This window comes from Phytophthora parasitica (assembly GCF_000247585.1).
Source record: "Phytophthora parasitica INRA-310 unplaced genomic scaffold supercont2.25, whole genome shotgun sequence".
Lineage (NCBI taxonomy): Eukaryota > Oomycota > Peronosporomycetes > Peronosporales > Peronosporaceae > Phytophthora > Phytophthora nicotianae.
The window spans coordinates 654,008-666,824 of NW_008649011.1; the positions used below are offsets into that span (position 1 = coordinate 654,008).

At 50.6% G+C, this 12,817-nt stretch overlaps 5 protein-coding genes across 7 annotated transcripts; 3 read left to right on the forward strand and 2 right to left on the reverse strand.

The window, feature by feature from the left end:
* Window positions 1-995: 995 nt before the first annotated feature.
* Window positions 996-1,884, forward strand: PPTG_11887 (hypothetical protein; the record flags this gene model as incomplete). Its single annotated transcript, XM_008907099.1, has 3 exons — window positions 996-1,130; window positions 1,184-1,390; window positions 1,453-1,884. The coding sequence occupies 3 exons, from the start codon at window positions 996-998 to the stop codon at window positions 1,882-1,884; spliced, it is 774 nt and encodes a 257-aa protein (XP_008905347.1).
* A 795-nt stretch (window positions 1,885-2,679) lies between these two features.
* Window positions 2,680-5,544, forward strand: PPTG_11888. 2 transcript variants are annotated; one of them, XM_008907100.1, is made up of 4 exons: window positions 2,680-4,485; window positions 4,547-4,922; window positions 4,990-5,103; window positions 5,178-5,544. In XM_008907100.1, exons 1-4 carry the CDS (start codon window positions 2,744-2,746, stop codon window positions 5,388-5,390), a joined length of 2,445 nt encoding a protein of 814 aa, XP_008905348.1. In that variant the 5' UTR covers window positions 2,680-2,743; the 3' UTR covers window positions 5,391-5,544. The 2 variants fall into 2 exon arrangements, with proteins under 2 accessions (XP_008905348.1, XP_008905349.1); XM_008907101.1 differs by having other exon boundaries at window positions 4,547-5,103.
* PPTG_11889 lies at window positions 4,980-8,035 on the reverse strand. 2 transcript variants are annotated; one of them, XM_008907103.1, is made up of 6 exons: window positions 7,207-8,035; window positions 6,992-7,141; window positions 6,880-6,922; window positions 6,658-6,812; window positions 5,505-6,593; window positions 4,980-5,410 (listed from the first exon to the last, which is right to left on the reverse strand). In XM_008907103.1, the coding sequence occupies exons 1-5, from the start codon at window positions 7,822-7,824 to the stop codon at window positions 5,781-5,783; spliced, it is 1,779 nt and encodes a 592-aa protein (XP_008905351.1). In that variant the 5' UTR covers window positions 7,825-8,035; the 3' UTR covers window positions 4,980-5,410; window positions 5,505-5,780. The 2 variants fall into 2 exon arrangements, with proteins under 2 accessions (XP_008905351.1, XP_008905350.1); XM_008907102.1 differs by having other exon boundaries at window positions 4,980-6,593.
* A 604-nt stretch (window positions 8,036-8,639) lies between these two features.
* Window positions 8,640-10,933, forward strand: PPTG_11890 (hypothetical protein; the record flags this gene model as incomplete). The annotated part of the gene is made up of 5 exons (XM_008907104.1): window positions 8,640-8,903; window positions 8,993-9,819; window positions 9,916-10,017; window positions 10,081-10,274; window positions 10,333-10,933. 5 exons carry the CDS (start codon window positions 8,640-8,642, stop codon window positions 10,860-10,862), a joined length of 1,917 nt encoding a protein of 638 aa, XP_008905352.1. The 3' UTR covers window positions 10,863-10,933.
* Window positions 10,810-12,785, reverse strand: PPTG_11891 (N2,N2-dimethylguanosine tRNA methyltransferase). Its single transcript, XM_008907105.1, has 2 exons — window positions 11,079-12,785; window positions 10,810-11,007 (listed from the first exon to the last, which is right to left on the reverse strand). Exons 1-2 carry the CDS (start codon window positions 12,736-12,738, stop codon window positions 10,964-10,966), a joined length of 1,704 nt encoding a protein of 567 aa, XP_008905353.1. The 5' UTR covers window positions 12,739-12,785; the 3' UTR covers window positions 10,810-10,963.
* Between the last annotated feature and the right edge of the window lie 32 nt (window positions 12,786-12,817).

Below are 12,817 nucleotides of genomic sequence, written 5' to 3' on the forward strand. Positions count from 1 at the left end.
AAAAAAATAATGTCGTACCAAACTCTAGATTGCTAAAAGGATGGAAGTGGCTCTAACGCAACTTGAACTCTTTCGAACAATTAAACAGCAACAGCTCCAATAGAACGCACAAATACACTCTTGTTCCGCATACATCCGACATGCTGAAGATGTCCTTAGGTGTTGGTTTTTCCGTGTTGAATTAATAAACCAACTCTGTACATGGCTGAAAACCGTCATTGTCAAGGGGTTGAGAAAGCACATCTGCCAATTCCAACTCGTGTAGGTTCTCATCGTAGTAAACCATAGGGAGAATCCAAGAACGTGGCACGACCACGAATATCATCAAGTAGGAAAAAAAAAAAACAATCACCAATCTGGTGGAACTGTAATTCTGAATAGTGTCCATCAAGAATCGAGCCAACACCCCGATCTTGATCATTCTTGTTCTTAGTTTTAGCTGCTTGAGCTTATACATTACGTAGCAACGGCTTCACCAGAGCGGACCGAGGGTGATCATTGGAGTTTTCTCGAAGTGACATTTGGTGGTTACGTAAATCTACCACAGCACTTGCGTAGCCACATACTGTCGATCCTCCGACTGTTGTGCCCTTCTTCTTAATTACTCTCGCCCCACAAATTGCTCGGACAAAAAGAGATTCAACTTGCCCTTGGCGACAGTCGTACCGTCACAGAACTGCTTTTCAGTGTACCACGCCACGAACTCCTTCTGATACCCCTAATATTATCTGTTGGTGTTAATTGGACTAGCTTCCAACGTAGCGCATCCATTTGTACGCGTACAAATCAGGTGGAGACTGGCGCTCAGGCGCCCACCACAACGGTATCCTCGAACCACGGCCGATTGTCTCTCCAGCCACTGTCGAACTGAAGAATTGTCGAGGGCGGGGGGGGGGGGGCGGTCGTGTCAACAAAGTGACGCCCGAGGTTAGGGCGGTGCTAGGCCTCTGGCTGGACGAGTATTGCACGTTCACGTTACGCACTTGAAGGCCAAGATGTTCGAAGGTTTTGACGCGGCACTGCCGGAGACGACCATCTCTCGTCACTTGGTCGACATGCTGTACACTGTCAAGTATGTAAGGAAGGGTATTGCTAGTTTGTGCTATGTTGTTAATGATAAGTGTCTAACGGTACGTGCTACAAAGACTTGTATCGAGCCTTCCACATGCAATAGTGACACGAGCAAGCAGAAGAGGAAGGAGTTTGCGGAAATTGTATCCGCCACCACGACGAGGGCAATATGATCGTGTACTTTGACGAGACTAACTACAACCAGAATACGAAGCGTACACGGGGCAGGGCCAAGAACGGCAAGCGCGAAGTCGAGAAGTTGCCGCCCTCGAAGGGCGCTAAATTACAGATTCAATGCGCTCTCAGCTCCTCGTTCGGCGTTGTTGCGCTCCGCACCCATCACGAAAGCATAAAAATGCCACGAATGCTGCATTTGTGGAGGAGTTGTACAAGATGATGAAGGAATCCGATGTATACAACGAGGAGTACGCGAACATAAAGGCCATCGCCGTGTTTGGCAATGCCCCGGCTCACAGCCGAATCGAGACGCTCGTTCCAGATTGCGACGACCTGATTCTTCTCCGACTTGGTCTGTACAGCCCCATATGCAACCCCATCGAGAATTGTTTCAGTTCGATGAAGGCGGTCATCAAGCAGTACTTGGCGCTGATGCGCGACGAGATGAATGGCCCGCTGCTCGTCAGCAACGGTCAGCCCATCTCAAAGACTGAAACTCGTATGCGGCCTCTTGAGCGTGCTGCTCACGTGAGTATGGTCGAGATAACTCAGCGTATGCTCCACAGGATGGAGCTGCACGTGTCCCAGTTCGTCAACGCTGCTGTGCGCACGGAGGGCATGGAGTACGGTGCGTAGGTCGAAAGATTTTGTTGGTGTGAACAACATCGGTTGCAGATTAGCTTCCTTTGATTGCACGAATAAACTTTTTTCTTTTAGTGTTTCACGAGTACTCAAAATAAAATGCCAACTTTGACTGGGGTTTTACCAAACCATGGCCGGCAAAGGTGTATTCACGTTTAGAGAATTTTATCTGACGAGGGAGGTAACATGAAATAATTATTTCGATTAGGTACCAAACCTTAATAATGACTCGGCTAGGGCCCATAGAACGGACAGCCTGATACCCATTAAGTATCAGTTGAATTGGCCTTTGATGTTGACACCTCGGAAATGACGTCATTCGGAGAACGTTTTAGTCACGACATGTGCTGATAGGGATACGATTACATAGGGCTTCATTGAGGGCAAAAACCTATTTCCCTCATAAGTGTCCTAATAACTCGGCAGGTGGTAGACATAATAAATTAGCAGCTCTACATGCTGACGATTGACTGTGTTGTAAAAAAAAACGTCTACTGAGTGTTTAGTTATTTGCTCGGTGCTCAGGTCATGCAGTGGATTATTGATAATACCAAAGGTAACACATCAACTACTACAATTAACCGTCACAGCCTACCTGGTCTTCAAATTACAAAAGTAACATGAAAATTAACAGCTAACTGGTTTTGGGGTAAACTGGAGGAAGTATGGGTAGTAGTAATAATACTAATACAGAAGTCGAAGCATTCTCAAGAGTGATAAATCATCAAATACTGTTAAACTTTTTTCCTACTTTTTTTGAAAAAAAAATCGGGTCAATAACTATTTTGGACCCGCTTGAAAATGGGCTGACCCGGTTCGTTAAATGAATCCATTTTAAAGCATTATAACAGGAATGGCTGGTCTTGGTCCTCGAGTGCTGCAGGTGCTGGAGTTCGCCAATGCTCGTGCGCCGGAGCTGCAGGCTCTTCAGGAGCTCTCGCGTCACGATGCAGTCCATTCGCGAACGGATGCAAAGCTGGAAACGCAGAAGAACCAGCGGAGACGCAGAGCCAACGCTTTCAAGTCATACCAAATGCCACAGAGGTTGCGAGCCACACCCAAGCCCAACCAGAGCGCATTACGTTGTCGCAAGCACGAGCGTCGCCCTCACAAGTTGCTGCAAGCTCGCTCAGATACAGATTCAGAGCGGCCGCAGTGGTTGTCAACCCATATGTGGCACACCAAGCGCATGACAATGAGTGAGCAACATGGCTACATTTTAGCTCTTCACCGAGCAGACAAAAGCGTGTCCGCTGCATTGCAGGCGGTGAGGAAAACGGCTACATTGCATGACTCCAGTTATTGCGGGGTTATTGAGCTCTTCGGTCTCCCTCAAATGATTTTGGAGGCACTGCAATTGATCTCGGATCCCAATGGATCAGACTTCCATGGCCTCCGGTTCTTAGCTGGAGCGGAGGAAGGCACCAGTATGTTGTACCATAGTGGGCAGTTTCCACAGGGGGCAATCGCCCCAGTGACGTTCATGTGGAGACCATTGAAGAAAGACTATGCAAGTGGAGAGTTTAAACTGCATGAGGACTGGCAGAATACCAAGAGGCAGTTGTGGCTTTGGGTACATCCTGCAGCGTATATGGAGGCGGCGACGGCCATTGCAGCAGCCTGTCAAGAGGTTGTTGGCGATGATGAAGAGGGCATCGAAATGCACGATCGACGAGGACAACTGAGTCGCTTAAAATTGCGTGGAAGACAGGCAGATGAACTTATGGCAAGGCTTGCTGGAGCGGTGGAGATTGATGAGCAAGATCAGGAAGATGAAGCTTCAGATCACGAAGATGGCTACACTGAAAAGGAGACTGTAGCTATTTGCAGCAGCAGCAACCGACGGAACTTGCTGTGCGCTCTCCGCAACAAGAAACAGACTGACAAGCAGAGGGATACGATTTACTCTGTTGTAGTGAAAGACCCACGTCTTACACGGTGCCGAGAAGGCAAATTAAGTCATCCATCTGCTCGTTCGGAGTCGGGGATTTCGCTTCTTAAAGAACCGCCGGCCGGTGCTGTACCTCAAGTAGGTATTGCCGTAATTGAGAGTCCTTTGTCTGGACTGAGTCTGTCGTCGCTGGGCAAAGATGCAGAGGAACCCGAGACGAAAATGATCCTGAAGGAGATGCAGGCATTGCTAGCCTGGACGACCAGCGGCTCCAATGTAGACAACTCGAAAAAAGCTGGCAGTGCGAGTTACCCGATCGTCACCAGTAAAATTCAATCGGAAGTTGAGACGCTAGACGACGAAGCTATGAACGTGGAAGTATCTCCGAGCTCGATGCTCTGGTCATTGTCCAAGAGACGTGAACTTGAGAACAACTTCTTGAAGGACCACCAGCTGAACGAAGAGGTATACCGTCAGCGGAAGGAAGGCATGTCCAGCAACAGTATTGATATGCATGTGAAATCTCCACCCCTCCATCTTCTGGCTATCAGAAAGCGCGGGCCGTACCCTCATACAAGCGGTTGGGATCTGATCTGCCCGCCATCTAGCGCCCCTGGCTTGCTGAAGGCGTTAGTATTTGGCGGAGCTCTAGTCGTCGGACTTGAGGAAGATTTTGCTCTGTCTACGGTGCTACACCAACCGAGGTACGAAGTGAATCTGATTGTCATAATGGTCCTGTAGTGTCTGACTTCGTGTTGTCTTTAGCTTTCCGTGCGATTATCCAGACACTCAAGCTGGACGAGCATATTGGAAGACTCGTGCGTGCGACCTAGAAACGGAACAGGCCAAGAAGCCCAAGTCGAAGCGGTTTAACTACAAAAAGCACGGTGTAGAGTCACCATTCCAACCTCGATGGGAGCTGCTCTTTGAGGCTACAGTAGATGAAGATACACAGAGTCCATGTGTGCTTCGCGGGGAGAAGTACATGAAGTCATTCTTCTTCTACCGATCGAGCAGCACTGCCACGGAGGACAAAGACATAGCATCCGGGGCTGAGTCCATTGTGCCCGCACCAATGCCAACGCTTGTTCGCGTTATCGTCGTTGTCCCGAGACGAGGCAACGTTGATGTCAACGCTATGGTAAGTTGTAAAAGACGGTCTCTTCGTTGTGTAGGCTCTAACGTCTTGATTTTTCTACTGGGATCAGCTCTTCACACCTTCAGCCGACGACATGGAACATTTTCTCAATGACAAGAACTGGAACGGCTACGATGTTGTTCTGAGCAAGAAGAACAAGGCTGGGATGTCCAAGACTAACGAGGTAAAGACAACCCTTTTGGTCAGTTGCACAGCAACAAGAGGCTAACATTTGCTCATTTGTTCACGTATTGCTAGCGATCTCTGATCGGCTACGTGACGTCAGCGATCTACGACCGGCCCAAGGGCGCTTTCCGCGCTGTCGGCTTCATCGCTTGCGAACCACTTCAGCAACTCTTCCTTGCTAGCCAGGGTCAGAAGTTCGGGAAGAAGGGCCATTACGCCCTTGCCATGCTTCGAACTCCACAAGGTCGAATGGTCCGCCCTGTGCTCGTCCAAGCCGAAGTCTAGAAATCTTGCAGCAAGGAGACCTGACAAGCAGCACGCAATAGCGGATAGAAACTGTTGGTACGGAACTCTGTGGTTTCGGATAGATGCAATAATGCAAGACGCATATCTACTTACAAATAGGCTCGCCAAGCAGACGAACATGTTACTTGATCCCGGTTGAGCTCATAAGTATTGCTTTGTTGCTCAGGGATTCTTGAAGTATGGCTTATCAACAGATATCCAGCAGGAATTTAGGCAACAGGAGAAGATGTGGGCTGGCACCAAAGCCGTCTTCAGCCTTGGGATACGTTGGACATGACAAGGGAAGCATGTCTAGCCGGCTGGGTTCGATGAAAGCGCCGGATAGCGACTTGGCTTGAGTAGTGCTGAGGCTCAATATCGATCAATAGTTCAATTGTCGTCAAAGCTTGAGGCCCCTAGCAACTCGTTGCCACTTCCCATCAGTTCGTCTTGGTCGTCCTTTGGAAATTCGTCGGTAGGCGGTGCTTTCTTCTCGTCATCTGCATCCATTGCTACAGCCACTGCTGCATCTGCATCAATGGCTCCTTCCTCGCCTGTTCCTTCCTCGCTGGATGAACTGCTGCTTTCGTCGTCGCTGGAACTGCAGTATGTTGACTTGGAACCGTTGAACAAATGCCTTGACGGGGAAACAAACTCGAACGACAGCGGTGCGAGGCTGCTTGTAGGTACAACAGGGGGTGGAGGGAGATTGGATTGGCCCAGCAGAACGGGATCAGGCTGCGGGATCTCCCATCCAAGCAGTCGACACAGCTCCTGCACAATCTCGTCTGAATATCCTAACAGCTCTACGTCAAACTTGTGTGGGCGACCCACTGGTTCTCTGTTGATTAGGATCATGGGCGTATCCTTCTTGAAGCGACCGACGATGCTGCGCACAGGGTTCACCTTGAGCGACGATCCCATGACGAGAACCAGGTCCGCTTCGCCTTCGTCACTCTTGACAGAGTCATGAAATCTCCTTGGCAAAGACTCACCGAAGAACACGATGTCAGGTTTGACGATTCCATCCGGCGAATTACAAGACTGACACATAGGCACCCGCTGATTCAGCACGTCCTCGCGGATCGCGTCGTTCGGGTACGTCCGTTTGCAAGCTAAGCACGTTGCCGTCGCGAAGGAACCGTGACAAAGCACAGCGTGCTCGTGAGAAATACCCGCTGCGTGTTCCAGCATGTCAATGTTCTGAGAGAGATAACACTGGAGTTAGATTGAGGTTAAGATGATACGTGAGCTGGGAATTATTTACCTGGCTGTAAATTCGAAGTAGCTTGCCCTTCTCCTCCAGCAGCTTTAGGAAATAGTGACTGGGAGATGGTACAAACGTGAACCCGCTGGATTTGGGAAATAATTCTTTTGCAAACGCGAAAAACGGCTTCGGGTTGGATCGAAAGAACTCGATGTCTACAAAGAGTAAAAGCAATGACGTTAGCTAAACGCTACTCTACCAAAGCGTTGAGATATCTCGTACCGAACATGCACTGCGGGTTTGGAAGGTTGTACTCACCAAGGCGCTGTAAAAGCACGCAGAAACAAGGTCAATGACCTCCACCATCACAGCGCAAAGCGAAGCCATCACGTACACTGTAAATGCCATTCTCGGATCGAAAGTCAGGGATACCGCAGGACACTGAGATACCTGCTCCAGCCAGCACCACAATCTTCTTGCTCGAGCGCAGCAACGATGCCACATCTTGAAGCGTGTTGACACTATCCAACTTCTCTCGTGGTCTCTGCAGTCACACGAAGCACATCATATAAGTACCCAATATTCACTCCCACAACACTAGCTACGCACCGTAGCTGCTGGCTTGATAAGTCGAATGCCCATGGAGAACATGGCTTCCCACAGTTCATCATCATCCACCGCCACTCCGTCCGACACACCCAAGCCCAGAGCATCCAGCATCTGCCCGGCAGGCATCCCAGCGGTCTTCTGGTCCATTAGCCAATTCATAAAGGCCTCTTCATTGACGTCGCTTTCTTCGGAGGATGAATCGTCGTCGTCCCCGAATGGCGGCACAGGTGTCGGCACAGCTGAACCTGAACCGGAGTCGTCCACTTGGTCCTCTTCAACGTCCGGCGCGTCCGTCTCGTCGCTCACTTGGTCTCGCGATTCAGTAATTGCTGAAGCTGCGTCCACTGCATCTGCAGCTGAGTACGGAGACGTTGAACCTGGTGCAGGGGCTGGAGGGGGCGTTGCTTGTTCATATTCGTCGTCTGAAGCCCGCTGTTTCTTGCTGGGCGGTGCGTTTGAGTGCATATTCATGCTCACGCTACGGTTTCGGTTGCCTGTGGCGCTGGGACTGCCTCCTCCGCTGCTGGGGCTGTCTGGGCTGGTCTGCTCTACCATGGCAGGTGGGGGGCTACTATTACTAACGGTTACGGTACTATTGTCCGGAATTGATTGCTCCATTTCGGTACTTGAGCGTCGAGAAACGGCGTCGGGAGTAATTTGAGCAGCAATGTCTCTGGGGTAGGCGAGTTCTTAAAATCTTGGGATTCTACTGCTTGGACTGCGGGTGCTACACGCTCGGACGTGCTTATAGAGCGAGGGAGACCGAGGACCGCCGCCGCAAGTTTCGTTCTGGCCCGAAGAAGGCGCGCGCTTTTGGTTAAAGTTAGAGGAGGTTAGGGTACGTTTTTGAAAGAGAGCAGCTCGATTTCTTTTCATCAAACCAATATCCTGTTATACTTGATCAAAAACAAATTGCAAGCATTCTGTAAAATAACCGCTATATTTATATAAGCTGTCAAAGTATTATCATTTGATTTGTTTAGAGATGTTAGAGATAAGGTACTTCGATGATTTTAGCCAATGAGAAGGTTGTGTTGTGAACACGAAAGCGACGTGTCACTGCTGACGTTGAAGTGGTTGGTTGTGGATGGGATACCGATTTGATCACGATGACGTGGCGATCCGGAGTGCTTGCGGCTAGTAAATAGCCTGCTACCATGCCCTACATCACAAGTGTGTGGAGTCAGCCTATGTTGACTTGTGAATCTTATTCTTTGATCAATGGGCGATGGGCTTAGCTACAGTAATCCGACTGATGACTCGAAGACCTGCGGCACCGCACGTCTACAACGGCTACGTTAACCGTATTCGTCTACACATGGCTACATGACGTGTCGGATATCTCAAAATACTACCGGACCCTTTTTATGGCGTGAATCCGAAAATCCGAAACGACCAGCTAGCCTCTGTCTGCTGTATTGCTCTTCTCTCCAATGCCCACGTCGCCGGCGCCTCGATCCGTGAAGAAAGCGGCAGCTAGTCCTGGTGCAGGCTCGGGGCCTAGCGCTCCATCTCCTGTGGGATCCCCAACTCGATCCAGCAAGAAGAAGTCGCAGAGCAGTCACATTGACCAGCAGCTTCTAACACTCGAACATGACGGTGGCAATCGCCACTCGAAGCAGCTGACGTTGTGCCTGAATGAATATGCCAAGAAGATCGACGATCTACAGGAAAAGAACCGTCGACTAGAGGAAGAGGTGCGTGTCTCGATGTCATAAACGTCCCACTCGCGACGCTGTCCACCCATCCTGAGATCGTTTGATTGTGTATTAATGTCAACATGCAGCTGGCATTCGACGATCACTTGGCGCGTGACGACCCGTTCTTCAATGAGCAGACGGCCGAGAAGCTCTCCAACTTGTATCTGCAGGGCAATAACTTTATGATCCGCTTGGAGTTGGAGCGGAAGGAGGTGGCACGTTTGAACGCGCTAATTCAGTCGCAGGAGACGATCCTGGCACAACAGAAAATGAAGCTGTATGAGTTGGCTGCTTTGGACCACAACCATGCCATCATGCTGGGCCGTGTTCGAAAAATGGAGCACGATATCGACCGCCGACTTGTCAAAATGAATGAAAAACTTAACCGCAATCGACAATTGCGAGAGATTATTGATGCTCATCGAGCTGAGCGTGCCCTCATGGATGATAGCTTCACCAAGATCTCGACGGAGACGCTGTCAAAGCGGCACAAAGTGGCACGAATTGGTGAAGAAGTGGAGAAGCTGCGTCAGGAAATCGAAACTATTGAACAGGAGATAGAAGATGCTCGACAAGAAGGAGAGGAGTGGGAGATGACGTGCGACCGGCGTGCGGCTGTTCTACTACAAGAGCTTAAAGAGATCGCTTTGAACCAAAAGGATGCAGGGGAACTGGTTGACGTGGAAAAGTACAAGTTTTTGGGCGAGAACGATATCATGAAAACTGTTTCAGAGGCGAAGGAGAGTGAGATACAGTCGCGAGCCAAGCGCAGCAAGTGGAAGAGTGGCCAAGCCAAAGTCACTACGGACGCAATGCTGACGAAGTATCAAGAAAACCGCACGTATATCGAAAGGATCCATGAAGTCTCGGGCACAAAGACCGTATCAGAGATGATCGACGCGTTCAACAACCAATATCCTTCTCGAGTTGATTTGTGTTGCTAGCTCCATGTATTCTCCATGTTTGATTGGTTTTCCTTGACCGTCTATGATGTCCGATGAATCTTCACGGAGGCAGAACATTTTGATCGCATTCAGCACGTGAATCAACTGGCCGAGGAGATTGAGAATCACCGTCAAGTAAGCACCAGATTGCGCGAGGAAATTGGACGGTACGTGCAATAGAATATGCTAGGTTAGCGGTATGTTGCTTACTGGCGCTCTACATCGCTCAGACTGAAGCAGCGCAAGGATTCGGTTGATTTTCAGCGCATGAATCGCATTGAAGGACTCCGTTCAAAAATTCAGTACACGAATGACCAGAGGAAGCTGAAAGAGAATGCGAACCGCGAAATGCAGACGTTCTTGGAAGCGATTAAACCAGCGGTCTTACTCTTCCACTCGCGCATTGGATGTTCCGATGTTCACAGTGAGTTTGCATTCTCCGACATTCAAGGATACGTATGTAGCTTACGCGGTGTTGTTAGCCGATGACATGAAGCAGGTGCTTAGTGACATCGAAGAGCAGATCGTCACAGTGCTGCAAGCGTACCATGCCAAGGTGGAGGCCATCAAAAAGGAGGAGGCCTTAAATCAACCTACCGTTGCCACCAGCTTACCGTCGCAGGCATCTCCTGTCAAGCGCAAGGCTTCTGTGGCGGTAGGAGCACGCACTCGCCGCAGCAGTGTGGTACCCAAGGCCGTGGCAGAGTCCATCAGCGAAGCTCGGACAAAATCAGCTGCTGCGATTTCGCCCTCGACAGCAATTGGTGCAGCCAAAGTGACGCAACAAACACAACAAGCGCCTGTGTCTGACGCTGCGGATGGCGACAAATCGTCCAGTGCGAAGGCCGTCAACGCAATGCTGTCGAAGCGGCAGCCGTATCGTTACACTGGTCTTCGGCCGCCTCACTTGTCCGTGGAAGAGCTGCGCAAGAAAGACAACGTCGAAGAGGAATACCCGCTAACTTACCATGAGCTCAAGGTCAAAGTCTGGCACAGTGATACATCCCAGTAACTTTCCGGCAACTTGTATCCAGGCTTATGCACGTCGACCCCAAGCAATCTATTACGCAGGAAAATATGGAGAAGAGCTTGTCTAATTTGCGTTCGCTTCACTTACTCCGTTTTCGCTTTCTTCACCTCCGGCTCCTCTACCTTATCTAAAGCAAACGATAGGAAAAACACGATTAGATAAGCAGATTACCAACAGGTTCAAGACTGTTTTACTCACCCTCGCTCTTCGAAGCAGGAGTAACGTTGTCATTCCGGTTTCCGACAGCACGAGCCTTCGGTCCCCAATTCGGTTCAGGGTTCAGAGGAAAACGCAGCGCCTTGGGCTTGTCATTCGGTCCCGGTCGCTTGGACGAGAAGTTCGCCTCGAACTTAGGCTCCTTAGCTAGAATGCGACTGCCCGGAGTCTCCTCACCGTCACGCTTCTTGTTCAGCGGATGTTTCTTCACCCAGCAGCGCATAATGTCCCAGATAACGTCGTTCGGCGCGGTGGTCTTGATAGCTTCAGGAATTTTGTGAAACTGCGAGACTTCGTAACCAGCGTGGCGAATGGCGCCCTGAATCTGTGACATACGGGGATTGGAGCAGTGCAGGACCTTGCTCAAGCCCGGAAGAGTGTAGTGCAGTGGAGCGTCCACAAGTTCTTCGGAGATCGTAGTCAGTAGTCCGTGCAGGCGAGGCTTTGTAGGGAACTCCGACGTGCTCTTCTCAACGCGGTCGCGGATCTTCAGCACGACGTCACGGCTGTGGAGAGGAGCCGACCAGATCGGCCCCGCCATCTTGTACTTACCCTTGCACTGATCACACTCCTGACCGACGATCGGGCCACGAGAGGCGTGATAGGTGTTCCCGCTCGACACTCCGAGTGGCTGCAGGTGGAAACTCTCGCACTGGACGCACTGGTAGACGTACGAGAGCTTGGTCATCGCCTTCTTGACATTCACCGGCGACTTGTACACACGGACGAACACACGCACGTAGAAATCAATGCTGCACGACGCAATCGGCACAATGTGGCGCGCGTAGCGGTTGGCTGACGACTCGATTGTCTGCAGTACCATACGCAGCGCCATCTCGTGCAAGTAGTGCGACTTGTTGGGTAGCGCTCCATAACGAGAGAAGCAGACCTCAGGCTGCTTACCCGACAGAACGGGCATGTCCGTGCACGTCACACAGAGCAGTCCACCGTTGGCGACGCTCTGGACAGCGCTGTCCAAGAAGATCGAGGCGGATCCGTACGGGTCCAAATCAATGACATCGAATTGGTCCGCCGGCTTTCTGTGGTTGTACATGACATCGGTGGCGTCAGCTTCATTGGGGATGACTCGATCCAGTGGTAGCTCATTGAACGCAACGTTGCGCTTGATGGTTTCCACTGCTGCAGGGTCCATGTCGTTCACCAGGATGGACTTGACACCAGGAATCTGTTGGAAGTAGCGAATAGAGCGCAGACCAGAGGCCGAGAGCGCTTCAAAGATGCGAATGCCCTTTTCCTCGGCCGTATCGGTCAGGTGCTTCTCGATCTCTTCATCCGTGTACTCCTTGGGTACGAAAGTGGCACCTTCACCTGCTGCGTTCGCTGCTTTGCGCGCCTCCTTGGTCAGCTGCTCACGCGCACGGGTCCGAGCAAACTCGGAGATCATGGCGATACTTAGGTCGCGGTTGAGTACCTGCACGGGGTTGTAGAAGACCTGGTTCTGCTCTGGGAAGATCATAACTCCATTGCCCTCACGAATGATTTTGTGGCCCGCCGGTGCCTCCTTATTCTGCAGCGTCTGCGCTAGCGAAGCAGCAGACGATGAAGGCATTGTTCTATTTAGTCTGCAGAGAGAGCGAGGGCGTCGGAAGAGAGATAGCAACGTCGAACAGCCAAGGAGCATGCACAATGGTCAAATCCACTAGTGACGCTCGATGACTGGTCGAAGCGATAAATCCTGTGTTATGGAATACCTTAATGTT

Bases quoted from the DNA above. Each gene is read 5' to 3' on its own strand.
- PPTG_11888 (XM_008907100.1), top strand. From the start codon at position 2,744: ATGGCTGGTCTTGGTCCTCGAGTGCTGCAGGTGCTGGAGTTCGCCAAT. The intron at 4,923-4,989 runs GTAAGTTGTAAA...TACTGGGATCAG, and splicing joins ACGTTGATGTCAACGCTATG to CTCTTCACACCTTCAGCCGA. The intron at 5,104-5,177 runs GTAAAGACAACC...ACGTATTGCTAG, and splicing joins GGATGTCCAAGACTAACGAG to CGATCTCTGATCGGCTACGT.
- PPTG_11889 (XM_008907103.1), bottom strand. From the start codon at position 7,824: ATGGAGCAATCAATTCCGGACAATAGTACCGTAACCGTTAGTAATAGT. The intron at 6,923-6,991 runs GTACGTGATGGC...GTGCTTTTACAG, and splicing joins CCGAGAATGGCATTTACAGT to CGCCTTGGTGAGTACAACCT. The intron at 6,813-6,879 runs GTACGAGATATC...TACTCTTTGTAG, and splicing joins AAACCCGCAGTGCATGTTCG to ACATCGAGTTCTTTCGATCC.
- PPTG_11891 (XM_008907105.1), bottom strand. From the start codon at position 12,738: ATGCTCCTTGGCTGTTCGACGTTGCTATCTCTCTTCCGACGCCCTCGC. The intron at 11,008-11,078 runs GTGAGTAAAACA...CGTTTGCTTTAG, and splicing joins TCCTGCTTCGAAGAGCGAGG to ATAAGGTAGAGGAGCCGGAG.